Source organism: Mustela nivalis (genome assembly GCF_964662115.1).
Source record: "Mustela nivalis genome assembly, chromosome: 4".
NCBI lineage: Eukaryota > Metazoa > Chordata > Mammalia > Carnivora > Mustelidae > Mustela > Mustela nivalis.
The window spans coordinates 50,007,551-50,030,112 of NC_139023.1; the positions used below are offsets into that span (position 1 = coordinate 50,007,551).

At 39.9% G+C, this 22,562-nt stretch overlaps 1 protein-coding gene across 2 annotated transcripts in view; it reads left to right on the forward strand.

The window, feature by feature from the left end:
• Window positions 1-22,562, forward strand: part of ADGRA3 (adhesion G protein-coupled receptor A3) — a 125,176-nt gene that overhangs the window by 76,261 nt on the left and 26,353 nt on the right. For both annotated transcript variants that reach the window (XM_082728681.1, XM_082728682.1), the window contains 2 exons: window positions 13,516-13,677; window positions 16,750-16,953. In XM_082728681.1, coding sequence (XP_082584807.1) covers window positions 13,516-13,677; window positions 16,750-16,953 — 366 coding nt within the window. The remainder of the gene's footprint in view (window positions 1-13,515; window positions 13,678-16,749; window positions 16,954-22,562) is intronic.

Genomic DNA, 22,562 nt, shown 5'->3' on the forward strand with positions numbered 1-22,562 from the left:
AGATTTTATTTGTTTATTTGACAGAGATCACAAGTAGGCAAAGGCAGGCAGAGAGAGAGGGGGAGGGAAGCAGGCACCCCGCTGAGCAGAGAGCCCGATGCAGGGCTCAATCCCAAGACACTGGGATCATGACCTGAGCTGAAGGCAGAGGCTTTAACCCACTGAGCCACCCAGGTGCCCCTATGTTTTTGCTTTGTGTATTTATGTGTTCCAGTGTTGGATTTACAATTGTTAACCTCTTGTTACATTGACCTCCTTATATTGTATAATGATCTCTGTTTGTTTTTTTACTACTTTTAAAGTTCATTTTGTCCAATATAAATACAGCTAACTTCTTTGTTTTGTTTTGGGTTTGGTTATCATTTTATTGTAAGGTCTTTTTCCATCCTTTTATTATCAGTCTAGGTGTGTCTTTAAGGCTAAAGTAAGACTGTATGCAGCATATTGTTGCATTTTTGCATCTTGTAGTTTTGTCTTTATCTTTTAAACCAGTCTGTGTCTTTTAATTAGAGAATTTAATTTTCTTACATTCAAAGTAATTATTGATAGTCCTTACTGTTGTTACTATTGATAGAATTTACTGTTGTCGTTTTGTTAGTTGTATTCTGGTTGTTTGTAGATCCATTATTCTATACGATTATTATCCTTTTTTGTTTTTTGATGTCTTTTGGTATCAGTATATTTTGACTTCTTATTTTCTTTTGTGTAATTAGTATAAGATTTTTCTGTGCGGTCACCACGAGGCTTACATATAACATCTTATAACTTACAACACATATTTTAAACTGACAACCACTTTAGTAGAGTTTTAAGCTTTACCTTTTCCTCCTTCTCTTCTTCACGTGTTAGTTTTGTGCCGTTATTATTTATACAATGTGAAAAACATGTAAGAGTGCCTGGCTGGTTCAGTCTGTAGAACATTTGACTTTTGATCTTGGGTCACGAGTTGGAGCCCCATGTGTGGTATAGAGTTCACATAAAAATACTCAAGAAATATCATGTAAATTTTAACAGATTACTGTCATTATGGTTGTTTTAAGTATACTCTTAACTTCGAGAGTTTTAAGCAAATTATACACTGCTATTGTCATCTTGCAAAATGTAAAAAGCCTATATATATTTACCACTACCAGTGAGATTTACATGACTTTTCTGTGTTTTTATGATGTTAGCACTCTTTCACTTCTACTCAGAGAACACCCTTTAGCATTTCTTGCAAGGCCGATCTGGTGGTAAGAACTCATTCAGCTTTTGTTGGTTTGGGAAGGTCTTAGTCCTTTCTTTGTTTCTGAAGGACAGGTTTTCTGGGTATAGAATTCCTGGCGGACAGTTTTTTTCTGTCGTACTTTGAACATGTCATCCTCTTCTCTCCTTGATGAAAATGTTTCTTTTGAAAAATCCACTGAGAGTCTTCTGGTGTCTCCCTTGTATGTAACGTCCCTCTTTTCTCTCCTGCTCTTAAATTCTTTGTCTTTGACTTAATTATAGTGTTTCTCAGTGTGCCCTATTCAGGTTCAGCCTTTTTGGGGTCTTGGGCCTCACGGATCTGGACGTCCATTTCCCTTCTCAGATTTGGAGAGTTTTCAGCCATTATTGCTTTAAATATTCTTTCTGTCCCTTTCTCTTTCTTTTTTCCTTTTGGAATTCCCATAATGTGAATATTTTACTTTTTTGTTTTGTTTTTTCATTGTGTCCCATAACTCTTGTAAGCTTTTTTCATTCCATTTCATTCCCTTTTTGCTCCTTTGACTCTGTAATATCTAATATCCTATCTTCTCTAGTTGTTGATTCTTTTTTCTGCATGGTCAAGTCTAGTTTTGAAACTGTTGAATTCTTCAGTTATTATATTTTTCAACTCCCAGGATTTCTGTTTGTTTTTGAATGGCTGCTGTTTCTTTGTCAGCCTTACTGTTTTGTTCATGCATTGTTTCCCCAGTTTTGTTTAGTTGTCTCTGTTTTCTTGTATCTCTCTAAAGTTTGTTTTTTTTTTTTTAGACTTTATTTATTTATTTGACAGACAGAGATCACAAATAGGCAGAGAGGCAGGCAGAGAGAGAGGGGGAAGCAGGCTCCCTGCGGAGCAGAGATTCCGATGTGGAGCTCGATCCCAGGACCCTGAGACCATGACCAGAGCCGAAGGCAGAGGCTTAACCCACTGTACTGAGCCACTCAGGTGCCTTGCTCACTGAACTTCTTTACCAGGATTATTCTAAATTCTGTGTCTGACAGCTCATGGATCCTCCATTATTTTAGAGTTAGTTACTAGAACTTTATTAGTTTCCTTTGGTGATGTCATATTTACATGACTTTTCATGACCTTTGTTATGTTTGTGTCTTTGCGTTTGAATAATGGGGCTCCTCTTCTAACCTTCATGGGTTTTTTTCACTAGTCAGCTCTGTTTGGGTTTCTGGATGTGTCTGCTGGTAATGTCCTTGTGCAGGTGGGACCTGCTGTTATCATCTACTTGTGGGCAAGGGAACTGTTAGAACTCTGAGGACGGGGATGGGGCTTGTGCCCCTGGCTGAGAACTGCTGGCTTGGTTCTCTGCCCAGGTGAGGCTGTGAGATGGGCTTTGTGTTTGCCTGAATTGTCTTGTAAGGCTTACTGAATATGGTTGGTACTGGAGACCATATTCAGGAGTAGATGGAGTCGTGGGTTAGCTCCCATGCCCTGGCAGGACAGTCATTCTTCATGTGAGCTTTAGTTACCCAGATCTTGTATTGAATGGCTTCATTTCTTTTATAATATCTTGGAAAATGAAACCACTTTTTAGGAACTTTTTTTTGAAATTCCAAATGCTTATAATACACAGGTTAGGAAAATTTAGTGACTTTGAAAATGTTCTTAAAATTCTGCTTAATAGCATGATATCCTTTAGGTGAAAATATTGACAACCACCATTTTAAAAGTGAATGAGCAGAAAATAATGTTTTGAGTCAGTTTTTAGATGTAGATTAATATATTCTTAAACTGTAAGTTTCAAGCTACCCGAGAACTTGATAGGTAACAGTTTATGTGATAGTTACTTATGCAAAAATGGATTTTGGAGATAGACGAAATCTAGATCAAGTAATGAACAGAAGTCCAAAGAAAATTAAATGATTTGTTTGAATTTCTGTACGGCGAGGTTAGGGCAGGTCTGAACACAGAGCCCAGGAATCCTGTGTGTGTAATCCAGAGGCTTTCTGCAGGTTCACGCTCACTTTCTGGTATTCTGGAAGAACTCTGCATACAGCCGTGGGGAAACCACTGCAGTGAATAAAGTCCAATATATTTCTTTATGTAGGACATCTCAGATTCGTTAGTCATGTTAAAAGTTAAATACTGTGCCTTGTTTTTCTAAATCATTTAAACCAAGGACTGTTTTTTTTTTTTTTGGTAGACTATTAATATCTTGCATTTTGGCGATAAGTTTGGGGACTTGGAGCTACATACAGCCCTAAGATGTTAGGTGCTTTCTTTAATATGATGTAGTTACTAAAGAAAGGAAAATAGTTACATGTCTTTATGTGAGACCCAGGTCAATAGGACCACTGGATAATGGTCATTTCAGTGTTGCTGTCTGAACTTGAGAGCACAGTTTTCTCAAGAATGGTGTTGATCCTTGGTCGTCTGTCTGGACCACAGCCTGCTCCTGGTGGTAAATTTCCCCAGTGGTGGGAGCAGCTGTCTGGATTCTGGCTCTGTGGTAGCAGTGGGCTCCATTATTCATTTTAATCACAGGTTAGCTGCCACGTAGTGAGACATTAGGTGTGGAAGTGGAATGGTTTGACTCACTAGAATAGTTGGAATATCATCTGGAATGTGGACATTGAAAAATAGTTTGCCATCATGTAATGCCAGTTGGGTTCCCAGGCTGCCCTGTTTGTATGTGAAGGAGCTTTGTGCATCTCTTAGCTAATGATGGGCCCTGCCCAGAAAGTGCCCCTCTCACCGTGTTCACTGCTGTGCAGGGGAAAGGCCGTGACTTTGCTGCGTGCTCTGGTAGAAGCATCTTGTTGAGGACTGGAGGGTGAGCTGGTTTCATGAGTTACGTATTACCCTTGGGCCCTTTATTTTTAAACAGGGATGATATTTGCCCTCTTTAACATTCTTATTTGAGAAGCTAAGAAGGAGGTCCTTTAAAAAGAAAAAATCACCAGCATGCTTTAATTATCTAACTAAAATCTTAGTTTGGAGGAAGCTGCTGTCACTTTCACTGATGACACAGGAGGTAAAGTTTGAATTAACTTTGGAAACAAATGATGGCAAATTATTAAGCACAAACAGGAGAAACAGAGGCAAAATATTCAGGATCGCATAACTGAAGTATGAATGTAATACTATTACCTGTGGCACAGCGACAGACATCCTATCAGATTTTGGAAAGTTGAGGTATAGGCCATAGATTTCACCATTTATTAGAATAGTAAAAAGACATCGTGAGGTTTAAGGGCTTCATTTTATGTTAATTACCATGAAATTATTCTAAGGTATCCTAAAATGCATACAGCTTAGTTGGACAAATAATTAAATTGATTTTTTGCATTACGTCCAAAAAATTACTCTAGTATAAATAATTCATATGCACAATATTGGGAGGCAGTTGCTTTTTAACCCGTGATTGAGTCCAGGCAGCACAGGCCCGTGCTCTGCAGTCTTTGGGTGGGTGCTGAAAGTTCTCTAGCTGCCAGCTCGAAATGCTGTATTTAGTGGGGTCTTTTAAAAACAGTGGCAGGTTGTCCATCAGGCAATTGAAGTGTCTGTTCCATATTTGCCATGGTGATTTCTCTGAGGAAAACAATCTATATGCATTTCAAAAGATGAGAAGGGGCTCTGAAGATCAGATTTGGTCTTGCCTCATAGTGCTCCCCGTTGTAGATCTCGGAGCAAGGCCAGAGCCTTAGTGCTAGCTGATCACAAAGTTCATTTGGCACATTTTAATGTATAGAGTTTTCAAAATGTAAAGTTGTTCACGTACTTATCTTAAGACATAATCACTTCTGTATCAACAGTTACGTTTTCTTTTGTTTTGATTTTCAGTAGCACTAATTTTTTTTTTCCCTCTCTTGATTTTGTCAGACTTCTCCATGTTGTTAAGCTGGGCAGAGATCCCACAAAGCCTGGCTTTGTTATCCTTTCTAAAATGTTATTTCTAAAACTAGACTGTGTATCCGAATCCCCTGGAAGGTTTGTTAAATGGGTTGGTGGGCCCGCCTCCTGAGTTTCTGATTCAGCCTGTCTGCAGGGAGGTCTGAGGATGGGCATTTAGACAGAGGGGACACTGGGTGGCGTGACTTTGCAGGAACTTTGAGAACTGCTGCAGTAACTTTGTTTCTGTCCCTGTCTTGCTTCTTTAAAAAAAAAAAAAAAAAAAGTATTCTTCGGGTTTCACTTCCTAAAAACTTTCCAGAAACTTTTAAAAAAGTTTTTATTTATTTATTTGAAAGAGAACAAGAGAGGGGGAAGCAAAGCGGATGGAGAAGCAGACTCCCTGCTGAGCTGGGAGCTGGACGCAGGACTTGATCCCAGCACCCTGAGATCATGATCTGAGCTGAAGGCAGACGCTTAACTGAGTGAACCACCCAGGTGCCCCAGAACGTTACTGGGAAATTTCAGAAGGGTAGGAGAAGTTATCATTAATAGCTGCGTCTTACCTTTCCCCAGGCTTGAAATCTCGTTTCATCTGTCCGCTTACTCCCTCTCTCCCTACTTCTTCCACTCTCTTCTTCTTTTTCATTGTTTTTCCTTTCTCTCTTTCTTGTTTTCCTTTTTCAGTACAGGAACATTTAATAGCCAATTCTGGATGTCTTATTTCATCTGTAATTTTTCTGAAATATCAGGAACTTTAAAATGGAACTATGATACCATTAATTATGCCACTCAGATGAGCTCTGAGTCCTTAATATCATCAAATATCTAGTCCTTGTTCAATTTTCCTTGATTAGGTTTTTAAAAAATGTGCACCTTGAGTTACATAATTTTGTAGTTGGTTATATGGGATTTTCTAGACAGATGTCACCAGTGAATAACACTTGGTTTATCTGTTCCTATTTTAATTGTATTCTTCTTTTTTTTTTAATTTTTCTTTTTCTGTGTATACATTAGTAAGAACCTCTAGAACATTGCTGATTAATGTTGATGATAGGAAGTCTTAATGGGAATAGTTGAATGTGTCCTTTTTAAGTGTGATATTTGTCTGCTTCTGTCAAATTCCTAACGGGCAATACCGAGGTAAGGGGTTCACTTTGAAATTAGGTCTCAACTTGAGGTTTTTCTGACCTCAGAAATAATGTCATGTCTGACTAGTCTGGTGTGAAGATTAGCTGTGTTTACAGATTGTCAGGGAAGAGATTTTTCACCTCCTTCCTGGCTAAACTGTCTTGACCCTGGCACATTTGCTTGCTGGTTCTCCCTGACCCTGGAGGTGTGCCCCTTTTTGTTACCAGCTTAGTGCCGTGATCTCCTAGTGCGCCTGCGTTGGTGGAGCCTTGGGCCCTGCCTGGAAGGCAGATCACAGCTCATGGCCATCAGAGTTCAACCTCAGGGCTCCGAGGATTCCTGTTGCTGTTTTGCTCTTGGCCTCTGGAACAGTCTTCATCTGACGGGTCAGTGGTGCAGTTTTTCCTCTCACTTGTTTTCGCTCAGCACTTTTCCTGTGTAGCAGGAGAATCATCCTGAGTGCCTGGTTCTCCATCCTCCCAGAAAGGGAGATGCACATATGTCTTTAATCAGGAAAAAAAAAAATCTGCTTCCCTCAGGAGAACTGCAGGACTCTCTGGAGTTAAGCTCTTCCATTTACGGGGAAGGTCTGGCTGAGGGTGCAGCAGTCCACCCTCCAGCTCTGCCTCTCTTGAATAATGTTCCTCTTATGTTTTGAGAATTTGTTGACCTGGAAGAGATCTTCTTCCTTTTCTCCCTTTCCTTTCTTTCCTTCCTTGCCTGCCTGCCTTCCTGCCTTCCTGGTTTATTTATTTATTTGAGACAGAGAGCACAAGTGGGAGGGGTAGAGGGAGAGAGAGAATCTTAAGCAGACTTGCAGCTGAGTGCAGAGCCTGATGTGGGGCTCGATCCCACAACCCTGAGATCATGACCTGAGCCAAAACCAGGAGTTGGTCCCTGAACCGACTAAGCCATCCAGGCGCTCTGAAATAATTCTTTCTGTTGATGATTGCAGTATTGTCTTCCTTACTTTGACTAGAAACACACCCCCTTGCCCGGGTCCTAGCAGCTCTGCGCTGATGCCTATTTTTACCTGGGTCTCTTTTTTCTTGTAAGTCTGTATTTTCCCACTCTTTGTTTTCTTAATTAAAAAGAATAATCCTTTTTATTTTGCTAAGCTACTTTAAATCCTTTTTGTGAGGAAATGGGCCATAAATGTGACATTTACTCCACACAGCATTCTTCTCACCTCTTCCCCACACCCCTCACCTGTTTCCCTGGATCCCCGTGGTCCTCATCGTCTTCCTCCTCATTACCTTCTTTGCTCCCAGACCACAATAAAATCAGATCTTTAATCTTTGCCACAGGCCCTGGTGATTATCACAGTGAGACTCTCACTGAATATTGACTGCTTAACTAAGCAAGCAGAGAAGCCTACAGTGGGATCCTGAGGCACTCAGGACACCAAACCTAGTGAAAAGGGACATAAATGCACTTTTTAAAAATAATTTTTTAAATTTTTATTTATTTATTTTATTTATTTTTATTTTTTAAAATTTTTTTAAATTAAATAAATACACTTTTAAAACTTGGCCTCACTGGGGCAAGTCCTTCATTGAAAGTAAGCAGGGCAATAACGTACTTCGTGATAGGTATGATCTCCGTGTTTTTTGTGATTTGTATCTAGGAGATCGCGAGGATTGCCTGAACTTTATAAATAATACCAGCTGTTGCTGTTGTTGTTTATTATTATTATTATTTATGACTCTTTTTATTTAGCCAAGTTTGGACTGCGTGTCATTTCTGTACAGCCCATCACCACCTTATCTGTCCCCGAACAACTGCCCAGTTCCATGTAGGAGTCTGTAATTCTCGCTTTTCTGATTATTAGATTTAATGGAGGGGGGGTGCCCCCTGCTGCTTTGTGCTTAAAAATGCAAACTGGGGAGGGGCCTAGATCCTCCGGCTTCTCTCAGAAATGGCATAAATTGCTTCAGGAGGATATTTGTCTTTAGTTTTGTTTTCTTAATTTACTATGGGATGAAACCTTCCAAGCAATTCTCTTAGGGCTCTTGGTCTCATTTTACAAATGAGCAAACAAACCGAGGCTTGGAGAGGCTCAGTAATTGACTTGTGGACATTTAACTGGCAGGTGACAGAGTGGAAGTCTTAACCCAGGAGTATTTAACCACAGAAATATCCTGTCTTCAGGGTTGTACTCTACTCTTCTGTTAAAATTAAATACCAAGTTTCATTTATGTATTATCTCGTGTGTTTCATATGCTAACATATCAGAAATTCATGAAATTTACAAATGACGTGGGTCTCATTTTGATTGGAGTTCCGAACATACATACTGAAAACATGAAATATTCTTACAACAAATGACACTTAATACTTTCCTTGTTACTCATGTGGCATTTTCATTTCTTTACTCTTTTCTCTTTGATAAAAGTGCATTCGCACGTGTTTTTCTTTGAGCTTCAACCATTTAGTGTGACAGGTGGAAGAGCAGGTGCGTGATTCCTTCCAACCCTTTTGTGGCTGGAGTGGCCTTCAGGAAATGAGGTCAAGGAGAAACACAATGCTTTCTAATGCTTCCTGCAGTTGCCGGACTATCTTTGTGTGTCAGATCGTAGGAATACTTTTTTAATCCAATGTAATTTTTCATGCACTGTTATCCTTTTTGTGTCCTTTTTTTGCCCCTGTGACAGATTCAGAACTGCTTCCATAACCAAGCTACAGAAGTATACAGCATTTTATGATTACCTGCTCTGGGGAATATTTTGGCAACAAATCCCTTTCCTACATTCTTAGCTATTTGGAATGAAATAATGAGAAAGATAGCTTGTTCTCAGGAAAGCAATCACTCTGGGCTAGTATGTGCCCTCTTAGATTTCTTTTCTTTACAATTATTAACACACGTTAAAGTGCATTACTGGCATTACCTAGTGGGCCATAAGCTGTAGCTCTTTGATCAGGTAATAACTACCGTTTTTCAGTGGAAATGATGTATCTGTCAGGTCTCATGTTGGATCTTTATAAAGTGCATACGTTTAAAACTTCAAAAAAATGTATGAGACAAGTGGAGTAGTAATTGTGCTAATTTATAAACACCTTATATATTTATTTCTCTAGTACCTTAGAATCTGGATATTCTTGTATATTATCTTTTAGGTGTTTGAAGCCAATGGCAATTTCTTTGGTAGCCGTAGAGGATATTTTAACTGCATCATCTCTTTTACCAATTTGTTTTTGCATAAAAATTGGAAATAGCAATAGGTAATAATAGACACTTAGCCAAGTTATTCCAGCTAATCTGAATTCTGTTAAGAGTTGGAGGTTCTGGGGCACCTGGGTGGCTCAGAAGGTTAAGCATCTGCCTTCAGCTCAGGTGCTGGTCCCAGGAGCCTGGGATCGAGGCTGGTAATGGGCTCCCTGTTTGGCAGGGAGACTGCTTCTCCCTCTCCCCCTGCTCTTCCCTGTGCTTGTGCTCTCTCACTCTCTCTGTCAGATAAATAAATAAAATCTTTAAAAAAAAGTTGGCAGTTATTATTCCAGTTGCTGTATATATGGCTGATAGACATACTGAGCAGTTGGCATATTAGCAATCACTGCCCTTCTTTATAACTCCAGAAATAAGGGTTTCTTCTCCTCCCCCTCTCCCTCCATTCTCTTCCTCCTCCTCCTGGTCACCCTCCTCCTCCCTTAAAATTTTATTTATTTATTTGCGATAAAGAGCAAGAGAAGGGAAGAGGGAGAAGCAGACTCCCTGCAGAGCAGGGAGCCCAACTCGATCCCAGGACCCCGAGATCATGACTTGAGCTGAAGGCAGATGTTTAACCAACTGAGCCACCCAGGTGCCCCAAAGCCCTTCTGTTAGAATGTCATTCACCCCCATACCTGTTTATTAGGAATATGTAGAATATATACTAGGATGCTAATAGTCCATGAGTTGTATAAAATGAGTAAGCTCTGGACTGCACTGAGGTTAATTATAAGGCCTTCTGGTTCTCGGCTGATCTTGTTAATGCCTTGGGTTTGGGGGAAATACCATTTGAGAGTGTCTGAGTCTATTAAAATAGGGTGCTTGGGTTAAATCCCATTACTCTTCATCATCTATCCCTCTGGTAGATTTGTTCACTGCAGTTATCACAACCCTAGTCACTTAGAAAAAAAACGTGTTTACTTGTTTGTTTTGTATTTTCCTCAAAAGGTTGTAAGCCCCCAGATAGATCTTGTATGTTTCTCTTACTGTTGTATCTCATTGCTCTGGACAGGGTCTGGCTTACCGTGGTCCTCAATAAATATTCAGTCAGTGAGTAAACAGAACTGTGTAGCTGTGGGCTTCTATACCAGGAGTTTTACTACTGAATGAGGGTATAAATATAAGTAAGACATTGTGTTGTCTCTGCCCTCGAGATGTTTACGTTGGAAATAAAATAAGGAAAGAATTGTGATATACTGTGTTAGGGGCCTTGGGAAGTCAGTAAACTATTTTTAATTGAAGTAGCAGCACTTGAGAGAAAGGCAGTTTTGCTGGATGCATTGATCCTATTTATATATGAACACAGACTTTAAGAAGGCAACCCTCTTTCTAAATTCAGTACAATTTTTTATTTTTTATTGAGGTATAATTGACATATTAGTTCTTAGTGTGAAACATAAAATGGTTCAACAGTTGTATGTATTGTGAAATGATGACCAGAATAAGTCTACTTAACATCCATCACTATAGAGTTAGAAAATTTTTCCTTGTCATGAGAAAGATCTCTCTTAGCAACTTTCAAATACACAATATGGTATTATTCAAATATATCATACCGTATTATTAACTGCAGTCACCATGCTGTACTTCATATCCCCATGACTTATTCATGACTGGAAATTTGTATGATTCCCTTTACCTATTTTACCCATTCCCCACACCACCTTTGACAACCGCCAGTCTGTTCTCATGATGGGCTTTTGTTTCATTTTGGGTTTTTTTGTTGCTGTTTTTTCAAGATTCCACAGGTAAGCGAGATCCTGTGGTATTTCTTTCTCTGTCTGACTTATTTCACTTAGCATAATACAAGTTAAGTTCCAACCATGTTGTCACAATGGCTGTGTAATATTCCAGTGTGTGTGTGTGGGGGGCATGCACACATGCCATGTCTTTTTTTTTTTTTTTAAGTTTTATTTTTTATTTATTTGACAGAGAGAGAGAGAGAGATCACAAGTAGGCAGAGAAGCAGGCAGAGAGAGAGAGGCAGAAGCAGGCTCCCTGTCGAGCAGAAAGCCCAATGCGGGGCTCGATCCCAGGACCCTGAAATCATGACCTGAGCCGAAGGCAGAGGCTTAACCCACTGAGCCACCCAGGCGCCCCCCATGTCTTTTTTAACCATTCATCTTTGGTAGACACTTAGGTTGTTTCCATATCTTGGCTATTGTAAGTTATGCTGGTATGGAAATGAAGTGCATGTATTTGTTCAAATTAGTGTTTTTATTGTCTTTGGATGACCACTTGGAAGCGGAATTGCTGGATCACATGTTAGTTCTATTTTTAATCCTTTGAGAAACCTCCATACTGTTTTCCATAAGTGGCTGCACCAGATTATGTTCCCACCTGCAGTGCCTGGGGCTCCCGTCACCACATCCTTGTGAGCTCTTTACTCTTGTCTTCTTGATAGCCATTTTCACAAGTGTGACGTGACATCTCACTTCACTGGTTTTGATGAGAATTTCTCTGATGCTTAGCAATGTTGGTCGCCTTTTCATGTACCTGTTGGTCATCTGTGGGTCTTCCTTGGAAAAATGTCTCTTCGGATCCTCTATCTGACTTTTAACCAGATTGGCTTTTCTGCTGTTGAGTTACATGAGTTCTTACATATTTTTGGATGTACCAAATGCAATGCAATGCACCACCCCTCTTAACACTCCTAGAGCTATCTTCAAAGAAAGGCCTGTGCTGTAATTGAAATGTTAAGAAAAGGGGAAGGGAGCAATAAAATAATGAAGACCACTAACCAGGCGTGGTTTCAGGAACCTAGTATTTATTACAGGAACTTAGTCTTCCCAAAATTCAGAAAAGACAGGATTGTTATTATGCCCCTTTTACCAATGAAGGAAGGCACGGGCAGTTAACTGTCCCGCTCAGCTTAGTGTGATAAGGATCTGAAGTCGTGTTCTTCATGCCTGTACTCAGTTAGTCGCCCCGCCCCATTGCATTCCGGTACTGCGATCTGGTGGATTTCTTCTTTCCTTGCTGAAGTGAACCGTGGGTGGGATGGACCCAACATTTCCCAGTGCCACCTCAGCCTCAAAATTATACATCGTGGGAAGAGTATTGGGTGCAGAACAGAGTTGAAGAACTCATCTGGGATATTCTGGGATGATCAAAAGACATCTGCTAAAACGGCCTCAGCTTTCTCACTTGGCTTTGGGGCTTACTGCCTTTGCTACTTGTTTCTTGATTAGAGGACCAGGCAGCTTGTAAATCCTCTCTGCCTCTGGAATGCTTTTGTAGTTGTTTCTGCCATAGATCTCCCTCTCATGAACATTTTTCCTCGATACCAAACCTCTTTGACGCCAGTATGTCTCGTTAGCCTGGGCTCCTCATTGCATTTCTCTGACATGGGACATACAAGTCCGCGTCAACAAGAGTTAATTGACACTTTGCTGGCATTGCCTGACAGATGTTTACATCTGTGAATGAGGAACTGAACTTAATGAAACGCATTCAGTAAAAGAAACAAAACAAGTGGTGGAAAAGTGAGCACCTCTTAGGATCCATTTATTTCATAGCACTGGGTCTTAAAGCATTCACCAAGCTGGGAGGAATGGAGGAAGTTCATTCGAGGTAGTGGAAACTGTCTGTGCAGAGACCCATCTAGTGGCCCAACCCCTGTGGGGAACTCATAGTAGCTGGAGACACCTAGGTTTTTGGACATGATAGGATATGAAAGAGGTGACCATGTCTATTTCTTAATAAGAATACTGAGATAACATTTACAGAGAAAGAGGTGTTTATTAATTTTTCCCAGAGCTGATGTCTCTTTGATTCTGGGAATCCTGGGATGTCGTCTTTCCCTTCTCCTTGATTAATTTCATTTGCCACCCCCTTCCCCCGCGTCCAATGATGGACCACCTGCCATCCTTCTGCAGTGAGTTGGTGGTTATTTAAGTCTACTCTTTTGAGCTAAATGTTACCAAATGGTCATAACCGAATATGCTTTGCCTCTCCGAAAACGTTTCAGTGAGAAAAAATTAAAGTCTTCACCTGAACATTGAAGACTAGAGGCCAATCTTGGTGTCTCATTGTGATTTTGATTATGTAAAACATCCTGCATTGGTTTTAAAAGTCTTTCTTTCCTCCCCTGCACCCTTGTTAGCTCGGGGATGTGATGGTTGACATCGCAAGTAACATCATGTTGGCTGACGAGCGTGTCCTGTGGCTGGCGCAGAGGGAAGCGAGGGCCTGCAGTAGAATCGTTCAGTGTCTGCAGCGCGTTGCTACGTACCGATTAGCAAACGGAGCTCATGTTTATTCAACAGTAAGTGTAATGTCCTCCACTCGAAGAAAAAAATTCATTGAAAGCCAACTTGAATTTAAAAAAGACAGGTTGTTCCCCCCCACCAACCCCCATGATAGGGTGGGTATCACTGCTGATTATTACAAAATTTTCTGTTGTCTCACCATTTAAAAGCTCATTTTGCTTTGAGTAATCTGCTTTCTTGATAACTGGAAAATACTTTCTTAATTTGCCGTTTGAATGGTTCTCACCATTTCATGTAAAACCACATAAGCGCACGGTAGTTTTGCTGTGCTGTCGTAGACCCACCGTCCAGCCCAGCAGATGCTCTGTTCCGGGCCCTGAGGGATGTTCCGAGAGAGCGTCAGATTGCTTGCCCACGTTCCAGTTTCAAAAGAGAACTGGGAGGCCCTCCAATCCCTGTGAGCTCTTGGCATTTCCAGCGGTCTCGCTCTTGGAATGATGAGTTTTTATAATTAATAATCACTCAGTTAAATAGTATAAAATTTTATTTGTGCTAAATTGAGTTGGTGTCCTGCTTTTTCTAAAAATGTGGTAAAATATGATAAATAGGGGCACCTGGGTGGCTCAGTGGGTTAAGCTTCTGCCTTTGGCTCAGGTCATGATCTTAGGGTTCTGGGATTGAGCCCCGCATTGGGCTCTCTGCTCAGGGGTAGCCTGTTCCCCCCACCCCCACCATCCCACCTGACTCTCTATTTGTGATCTTTCTCTCTCAATAAATCAATAAAATCTTTAAAAAAATATGATAAATAACGTGTCATTCCCTTATGACATGCACTCTGATCTGATCCAAGGTTTTCATTTCCTAATTATTTTAGTGGGTTCATAGACTGTTTTAGAATTCCTTCTATGATTTTATACGATTAAAGATTACTGTTTTTCCAAAGATCAGTTGGATCTTTCTTATGATACTGTGTTTCATCGTTCCTTTTGCTCAGTGAGGCTTGGGATTACCTCCTTGAATAATACATGGAATGGAGGGCTTCCATGACTGCTATCCTGACAGCGTGGTTCAGGGTGATTTCTTTCTCAGATATATGACCTTTCTTGGAACCGGCTCGTCATATTTATGGCCACATTTGGACCTCCCTGGTCATTTAGATCCATTTTAAGTCCCATGTTTTTGCCTAACTACTTGGCTCCAAGAGCTTCTTCCTTTATCTGCGCTCATCAGTTCTTCAGAGAACGCAAGGATATGATACAGCTGCAATGTAGATGTCTGCACTCTAAGTGTGAGAAAGGTTCCAGGAAGTTATGCTTCTATAATATGATACGGCTTCCAGAGCACCTCAGAATTGCACTTTTCTTTCTTTTTTGACTGAGGTTTCACATGCTTGTCATAATTATATGTATCTTTGCTCAGTAAAAGAATGGAATGTCACAACTTCCTCATATCAGGGAGATCATATGATAGTTGTCTTTCTCTGCTTGACTTATTTCGCTAAGCATGATACACTCTAGTTCCATCCATGTTGTCGCAAATGGCAAGATTTCATTTCTTTTGATGGCTGCATAGTATTCCATTGTGTATATATACCACATCTTCTTGATCCATTCATCTGTTGATGGACATCTAAGTTCAAGTGGGTATGAGAAGAATAAATGAAACAAGATGGGATTGGGAGGGAGACAAACCATAAGTGACTCTTAATCTCACAAAAAAAAACTGAGGGTTGCTGGGGGGAGGGGGTTTGGGAGAAGGGGGTGGGATTATGGACATTGGGGAGGGTATGTGCTTTGGTGAGTGCTGTGAAGTGTGTAAACCTGGTGATTCATAGACCTGTACCCCTGGGGATAAAAATATATGTTTATAAAAAAAATAAAAAATTAAAATCATAAAAAAAATAAAAAAAAATGGAATGTCATTTGTTAACAAATATCATTGAACTTGTCAGACTCTTCACCATGTGTCATTGTGCGACAGAAACTAACGCAAAGATTTGTTAGTCTTGAATATTTGGGGAAACCACCACTTCTTTTCTATCATGCCTGTGGTGTGTGGTGGATTCTAGGTGGCCTTTCCTGTTTTTTTAATTGGTATCTTCCGAAGAGATTTTACACACCTCACACAGAAGTTTTACACTTAAAAAGAAATTGAGAAAGAGGACATTGCCTATATATGGTACATAGAACAGTGCCTTGGCTTTACAGTAGGCATCACTTAGTCATCCTTAAAGAAGGGACAGAGATGCTGTCTATCTGCAAAGAGTTAACTTGATCTCCCAGTAATATGAAGAGTGACTAGGACATGAAGTGTTGGAATGAGGGCACTTAAATATTTTTTAAATTTTTTTTTCTTTTATTAATTTTTTATTTTTTATAAACATATATTTTTATTTTTATCCCCAGAATATTTTTTAAATTTTTATTTATTTATTTGACACACAGGGAGAGATCACAAGTAGGCAGAGAGACAGGCAGGGAGAGGAGAAGCAGGCTCTAGGCCGAGTAGAGAGCCCCATGTGGGGCTTGGTCCCAGGACCCTGCGATCACGACCTGAGCCAAAGGCAAAGGCCCAACCCACCAAGCCACTCAGGCGCCCCTAATTTTACTTTTTAAATTTTTGTTTAAGTAACCTCTCTCTTCAACATGGGGCTCAAGCTCATGACCCCAAAATCAGAAGTTGCATGCTCTGCCAGGTGAGCCAGCCCAGAGCAAGGCAACTGTTAAAAGTGTATTTCTCAAACCCTGATACTCCTCTTGTATTATCGTGAAGAGAGTCCACTGATTTCTGTTAGCTCATTTTTTTTTTTAATAAGACACTTTCATTTTTACCTTCTAGCTTCCTACAAAGTGTTCTTTACATGATTTTTTAATCAATTTCTCATTTATCTCTGACCCTCCATAGTTTATGACTTGTTTCCTCACTCGATATCTGTCTAGTTTACGATACCCTTTTGTTTCCAGCCTCTTTTTTTATGTGCCAGTTACCTGCACAGTGTCATTGTTAAGTAAGAAGCTTGGCTTTTGCTTCTCACTTATGTACAGTGTTTTGTGTTTGAAAACTCTTAGAAAGTGCTTTTCCCTCATGCTGTAAATCTTTCATAACTCCTGTTTGATTGACTTTTGAAGTATTCACCCAATATTGCTCTGGAAGCTTATGTCATCAAGGCCGCGGGCTTCACTGGGATGACGTGCACCGTGTTCCAGAAGGTAGCAGCTGCTGACCGGACAGGCCTTTCCGAGTATGGGAGGCGGGACCCGGACGGAAACCTGGATAAACAACTGAGCTTTAAGTGCAATGTTTCAAATACGTTTTCAAGTCTGGCACTGAAGGTACGTTAATATTCTATAAGCATTTAAGACACTTTAGCGTTAGCGCTGTCAGATTAGAATACTCCAAATGGTTTGCTTTGCACAATAACCTTATTAGAAGATACTTAGGGGTGGGATGTGGTGGGTATTGGGATTGTTTTGGCTGTTGCTTAAAAAGAAATTCAGACCTGGAAGGGACATGTGATTTTCATGGGACTGGACACCTATGCCGTTTGGACCCCATTCTCCACACAGAAATATCAAAATCATACATTATGACTGCCAAGTGGTAAAAAGATGAATATATTAATACATATTAGAACATTTTCTTTGACCTGAAAGTTCATTTTTATGCTCCTGGTTTTAAAGACATGAAAACATTTCCGTAGATGACCTCCAAGTACTGCATGTCCCCTTGGCTCTGGGCTTGCTGGACCTAATGGAAAAGCCAGCCTTGAGATCGGGCATTTGACCAGGCAAGCTGTAGATCAAGATTTTTGGCAAAGAGGTGCCAGCATGTGATCTGTCTTCAGAAAATGTGTGTTTTATTGCATCAAGCCAAATGGAAAGCATTTTTATTGAGTTTTAACATTTAGGGTATAGATGTGTTTTGTTAAACTACATCGACGCACATAGTAGATGTACAATTCCGACACCCTAATGGAACCACATTTTCTCATTTAGCTTTGTGTGGCCATGTGTAACTGTGTTCTCTTTGGATTTTAATTACACAGTATGTTCTTTGTTTCTGGCTTGTCCCTGAATTCTATCACAAACAGTATTGCATTCACTTTAAAGGCTGCATGGTAATTGCTCAAATAGGTGTTATATGTCCTGGTACTTTGTGGGCACAACTCAGTAAATACCGAATGGATGAATGGATGGGTGTGGGTACTTAGGAAGTATTGAATGAATGAATGAGTGAGTGAATGAATGAAAGAAAATTAACATTATTTTGTTATACCTTGCCGTGGGTGACCTCCATAAAAACTGGTTTGTCCAATTTAGAAGTAGTCCCGGTTCTCCCACTGCCCAAGACAATCTCAGCTAGGTCAGAATGTCTAATGATAATATATTTCCTTGATATAATATACTCTGAGGAAAATTGGCAAGATTTATTTGTGACTCTTCGTTCTGGGAGGGTACTTAACGCACCCAGCCGTGCTTCTGCCGACCTGCTGTTTTCCTTATTATGTTGTTCACCGGTAAAAACATACCACAGAAGGCAGAGAAGCAGCATCGCACACCAGCCCAAGAGAGAGAGGCCTGTGTCTTGGAGGAGCACTTAAAATTGATGAACCCTTCTATCTTAGATGATCATAGTCGGTAGAAAGGGATTACAAATGATGAAACCCTACATGTCATCAATTTCACAAGCTACCCCTCTGGGTAAGGAGAGCTCCTACCTGCCAGAGTAGAAAGCTTTAAATGAACACACTCAGATTTGTCAATTTCATACTATTCTATCCTTTTAAGATCATCTGTGGCCAGAAACCAAGGACACATTACACTATTATTCATGCTTCATTGATGGACATGATTAAACCGAGTGAGAAAGGACGATATCCTTCATGACATAAAATTAGTTAAAAATTGTAACATCAACGGGGCAAAATGCTTTAGCACTTTACTAAAAAACTTACTTTACATTTTTAACTTTATACTAGGGCAATTTTTATTCTTTTTGCATGTCTTTTTTTTTTTTTTTTAAAGCCTTGAATATACACTGAGAAGATAATGTGAATACCTCCTACTTGATGATATTACCCTTGAATGGGAGAATGTGCTAATATGTGAAGTTATACCCCTAAAAGGCAGTTCTCTGTTAGTAATAGTAGCCTTACGTGTATTTTATTTCTTCAATTTCTGTCCTTCTGTCTTTGCTACCATCACAGTCTTGTTTGGACTTCTATATTACCCATTTGACTTTCCATTTAGTCTTGGGTCTCTAGGCTCTTCCTTAAAAATCCATCCTTCAGTGGTGCCTGGGTGGCTCAGTGGGTTAAGCTTCTGCCTTCCACTCAGGTCATGATCCTGGGGGGTCCTGGGATCAAGCCCTGCATTGGGCTCTCTGCTCGGTGGGGAGCCTGCTTCCCACTCTCTCTCTGCCTGTCTGACAAATAAATAAATAAAATATTAAAAAAAAAATCCATGCTTCAGGGGCGCCTGGCTGGCTCAGATGGTTAAACATCTGCCTTTGTCTTAGGTCGTGATCCCAGGGTCCTGGGATCGAGTCCCTCCTTGGCAGGAAGCCTGCTTCTCCCTCTTCCACCTGCCCTGCCTGTGTTCCCTCTCTCGCTGTGTCTCTCTCTGTCAAATAAATAAACTCTTTAAAAAAAAAAATCCACTTTTCTCATATAGATTGGTCTACCTAGGCCTGCCTGATGTTGAACCAGCATGTACCAATGCAACCAGGACAGTCAGTAAGAAATTAAAATAATACTTCCTTACCCTGTATCGTATTTAGCTGCTGGGCCAGTTCCTGAGTACCTCCTTGCTGCTTTTCCTCCAGGGAGCACCACCCAGTCTATCGAACATGTAGATAGTTAAGACAACATGAGCAAATTAATATTTTTATTATTTTTTTTAGTATTTTATTGTTTTAAAGCAGGTGCCTCTTCGACTCATTCCAGTTTTAGTGTTCAAATTCTGTAGAAGTGAGCAAAATTAGGATTTCAGGAAATTTTAATTTATTAATTACACAGTATCAGAAGTTCAGATTGTTTCATAAAGGAAAGGTGCTGAAGTGTAGTAGAAGTATTTGAATTAATATCCCTTAGGATGCGTATTTTTCTCCTGGTTTAATGTCATTGTGAGTAGGGAAATACACATGAATTTTGCATATAAAATAATAAGGGCTCTATGATAACATCTATTCACATGTGTTCATACTGTGTCAATTTTAGTATTGAAATTAATACTAAAAGGATGTTGTAGAAGTTAAAATAGGATGAGGTTCTCAGTGATTGTTGGAAAGACTGTTACTTGAAGGCATTTTCTGTCTCTCCAGCCTCCAGACCACCACCTGCTACACTGAGGCAGTAATAGTCATAATAATCCCACCCACACTTCTGTAGCCTCCCGTGCTTGTCATGGTCATGATCCCCTGTGGTCCTCACAGCTGTTTGTTAGAAAGGTCTTTCGATGCCTGTGACAGCGGAGACCCGGAGAGTGTAAACAAAATTGTGCCATGTGAAGGGACCACGGAGTGATCAGTCTGGGACCCCCCCATCTTGGTTCCTTGTTTCAGATCTTGTGTTCCTTTCCCCAGGGGTGGCAGGTAACCTGCAGTCATGAACATTAGACTCCAAAAACATATACTTCCCCAAGAGTTTTAAGGGCACCTTTTCTGATTGATTGGCTATAATTGCCGTGTCTGTTTCCATTGCTGTGATCCATACATTTTAACGTGAACAGATGGTTAAGTGAAATGACAGACTGGTTCTTTGCCTTTAGATCAAGTGGCAAAAGGTAAAATCATGACAAATGTTACCAGTGGGTGTTCCTCAATGATTTGATTCATGAGATTTACAACTTTTCCATAATTAATTATCACTTCTTTTAAAGAAATGAATTATACAAATATATTCTTACTATAAAAATCCAAACATTATGCATTATTGATACTTTTTCCGGCTCTCTTAGCCATCCTCTGTCCATCCCAGAGCCCCTGGAATTATTATTGAGCCATATTCCATATTGGACATATTTTTATTTAAAAATATTTTTTTTCTCACCATAGCACATACCCTCCCCAATGTCCATCTCCCAGCTACCCCATCCCTCCCACCCCCCTCTGCTCCAGCAACCCTTAGTTTGTTTTCTGCTGTTAACTCCCTTGCTGGTTTCATCTTATTTCATTTTCCCCTCCCTTCCCCTATGATCTTCTGTCTTGTTTCTCAAATTCCTCATATCATTGAGGTCATATGATAATTGTCTCTCTCTGATTGACTTATTTCACTCAGCATAATACCCTCTAGTTCCATCCATGTCATTGCAAATGGCAAGTTTTTTTTGATGGCTGCATAGTATTCCGTTGTATATATATACCACATCTTCATTATCCATTCATCTGTTGATGGACATCTAGGCTCTTTCCATAGTTTGGCTATTGTGGACATTGCTGCTAGAAACAATGGGGTGCAGGTGTCCCATCAGATCACTACATTTGTATCTTTAAGGTAAATATTAGTGCAATGCTGGGTTGTAAGGTAGATCTATTTTCAACTTTTTGAGGAACCTCCACGCTGTTTTCCAGAGTGGCTGCACCAGCTTGCATTTCTACCAATAAAGGGTAATTATATAATATTATATTAGATTATATTTTACTTTATTTTTTTAAAGATTTTATTTATTTGAGAGAGAGCGTGAGAGGGGAGAAGGTCAGAGGAGAAGCAGACTCCCCAGGACCGCAGGATCACGACCTGAGCCGAAGGCAGTTGCTTAGCCAAATGAGCCATTCAGGCACCCAATAAAGGGTAAAAGCCAAAGTATGTAGCTTTCATCTGGTGATGATGTGTTCATACTCCTCTGACTTTTTATAATTTCTTGTTGTTTTGGATGGTTTTATAACTTTAAACTTTGGAAGAAAACATTGTCAGACTTCTAGAAATCATAGATGTTGTTTCCTTTTTCAGCTCTTTTAGAAAATGTCATCAGTCTGTCTTCTTTGTAAAATTAATTTGATAACCCCTAAGTAATGCTTTCCCAGAGAGTTGTGTTGTGCTTTTGAGTCATTTTTTTAAAAAAAGATTTTATTTATTTATTTGACAGATGGAAATCAGAAGCAGGCAGAGAAGCAGACCGAGAGAGAGGTGGAAGCAGGCTCCCTGCTGAGCAGAGAGCTTGATGCAGGGCTCTATCCCAGGACCCTGGGATCATGACCTGAGCCAAAGGCAGAGGCTTTAACCCACTGAGCCACCCAGGCGCTCCATTTTTTAAGTCATGTTGTGTTCACAATAAAGTCGTTTTATTGAATCTTCTAGTTCTTAAGTTTTAATAAATGTCCAGTATGTAACGCTTCATCAGGATTTTGACCTTTTAACTAGTCAAGCTGTTGATGTTTTTCCTTTCTTGCATTCCTCATTTCACACTTCCGATAAATTTGTATACAGAATAGAAATTTACTAGATGAATTTATATCAGACTTTGTGTCTCCATCAAATTATTATGTTTGTAAGTGAGAACAGTAGAAACCTTTTTGTGTATGTTTCTTAGGCAGATTATTTCTACCAAATATCTTCATGGCATCTTCAGTTTAAAATAAGTATTCAAACTTCTAATATTCAAACTTCGAAATACTTTATTTTGCAGGTGTTTGTGTGTTTCAGCATTGTTCCAAGCACAGCCGTTAAAAACTCATTTTAAAGTCAATCACTTGCTTAAATAGAACCTTTTCAAAAATATAATCATGCCACGCAGACTTTCATTAGTTTTACAAACAGTGGGTTACTTTTATCAAATAAAGTGCCGGGAACTATTATTAACATGGGTGGGGGGGGGTCCAGAAAAATGAGTGAGATGATCCGCACTCAGAAATCCTGCTATTGTAGTTAAAGGGGCAGACAGTGAGTTGGTGCTGTGGTAGTGCAGGTGTTAGTCAGATAGAGATGTATGCAGAATGCCACGTG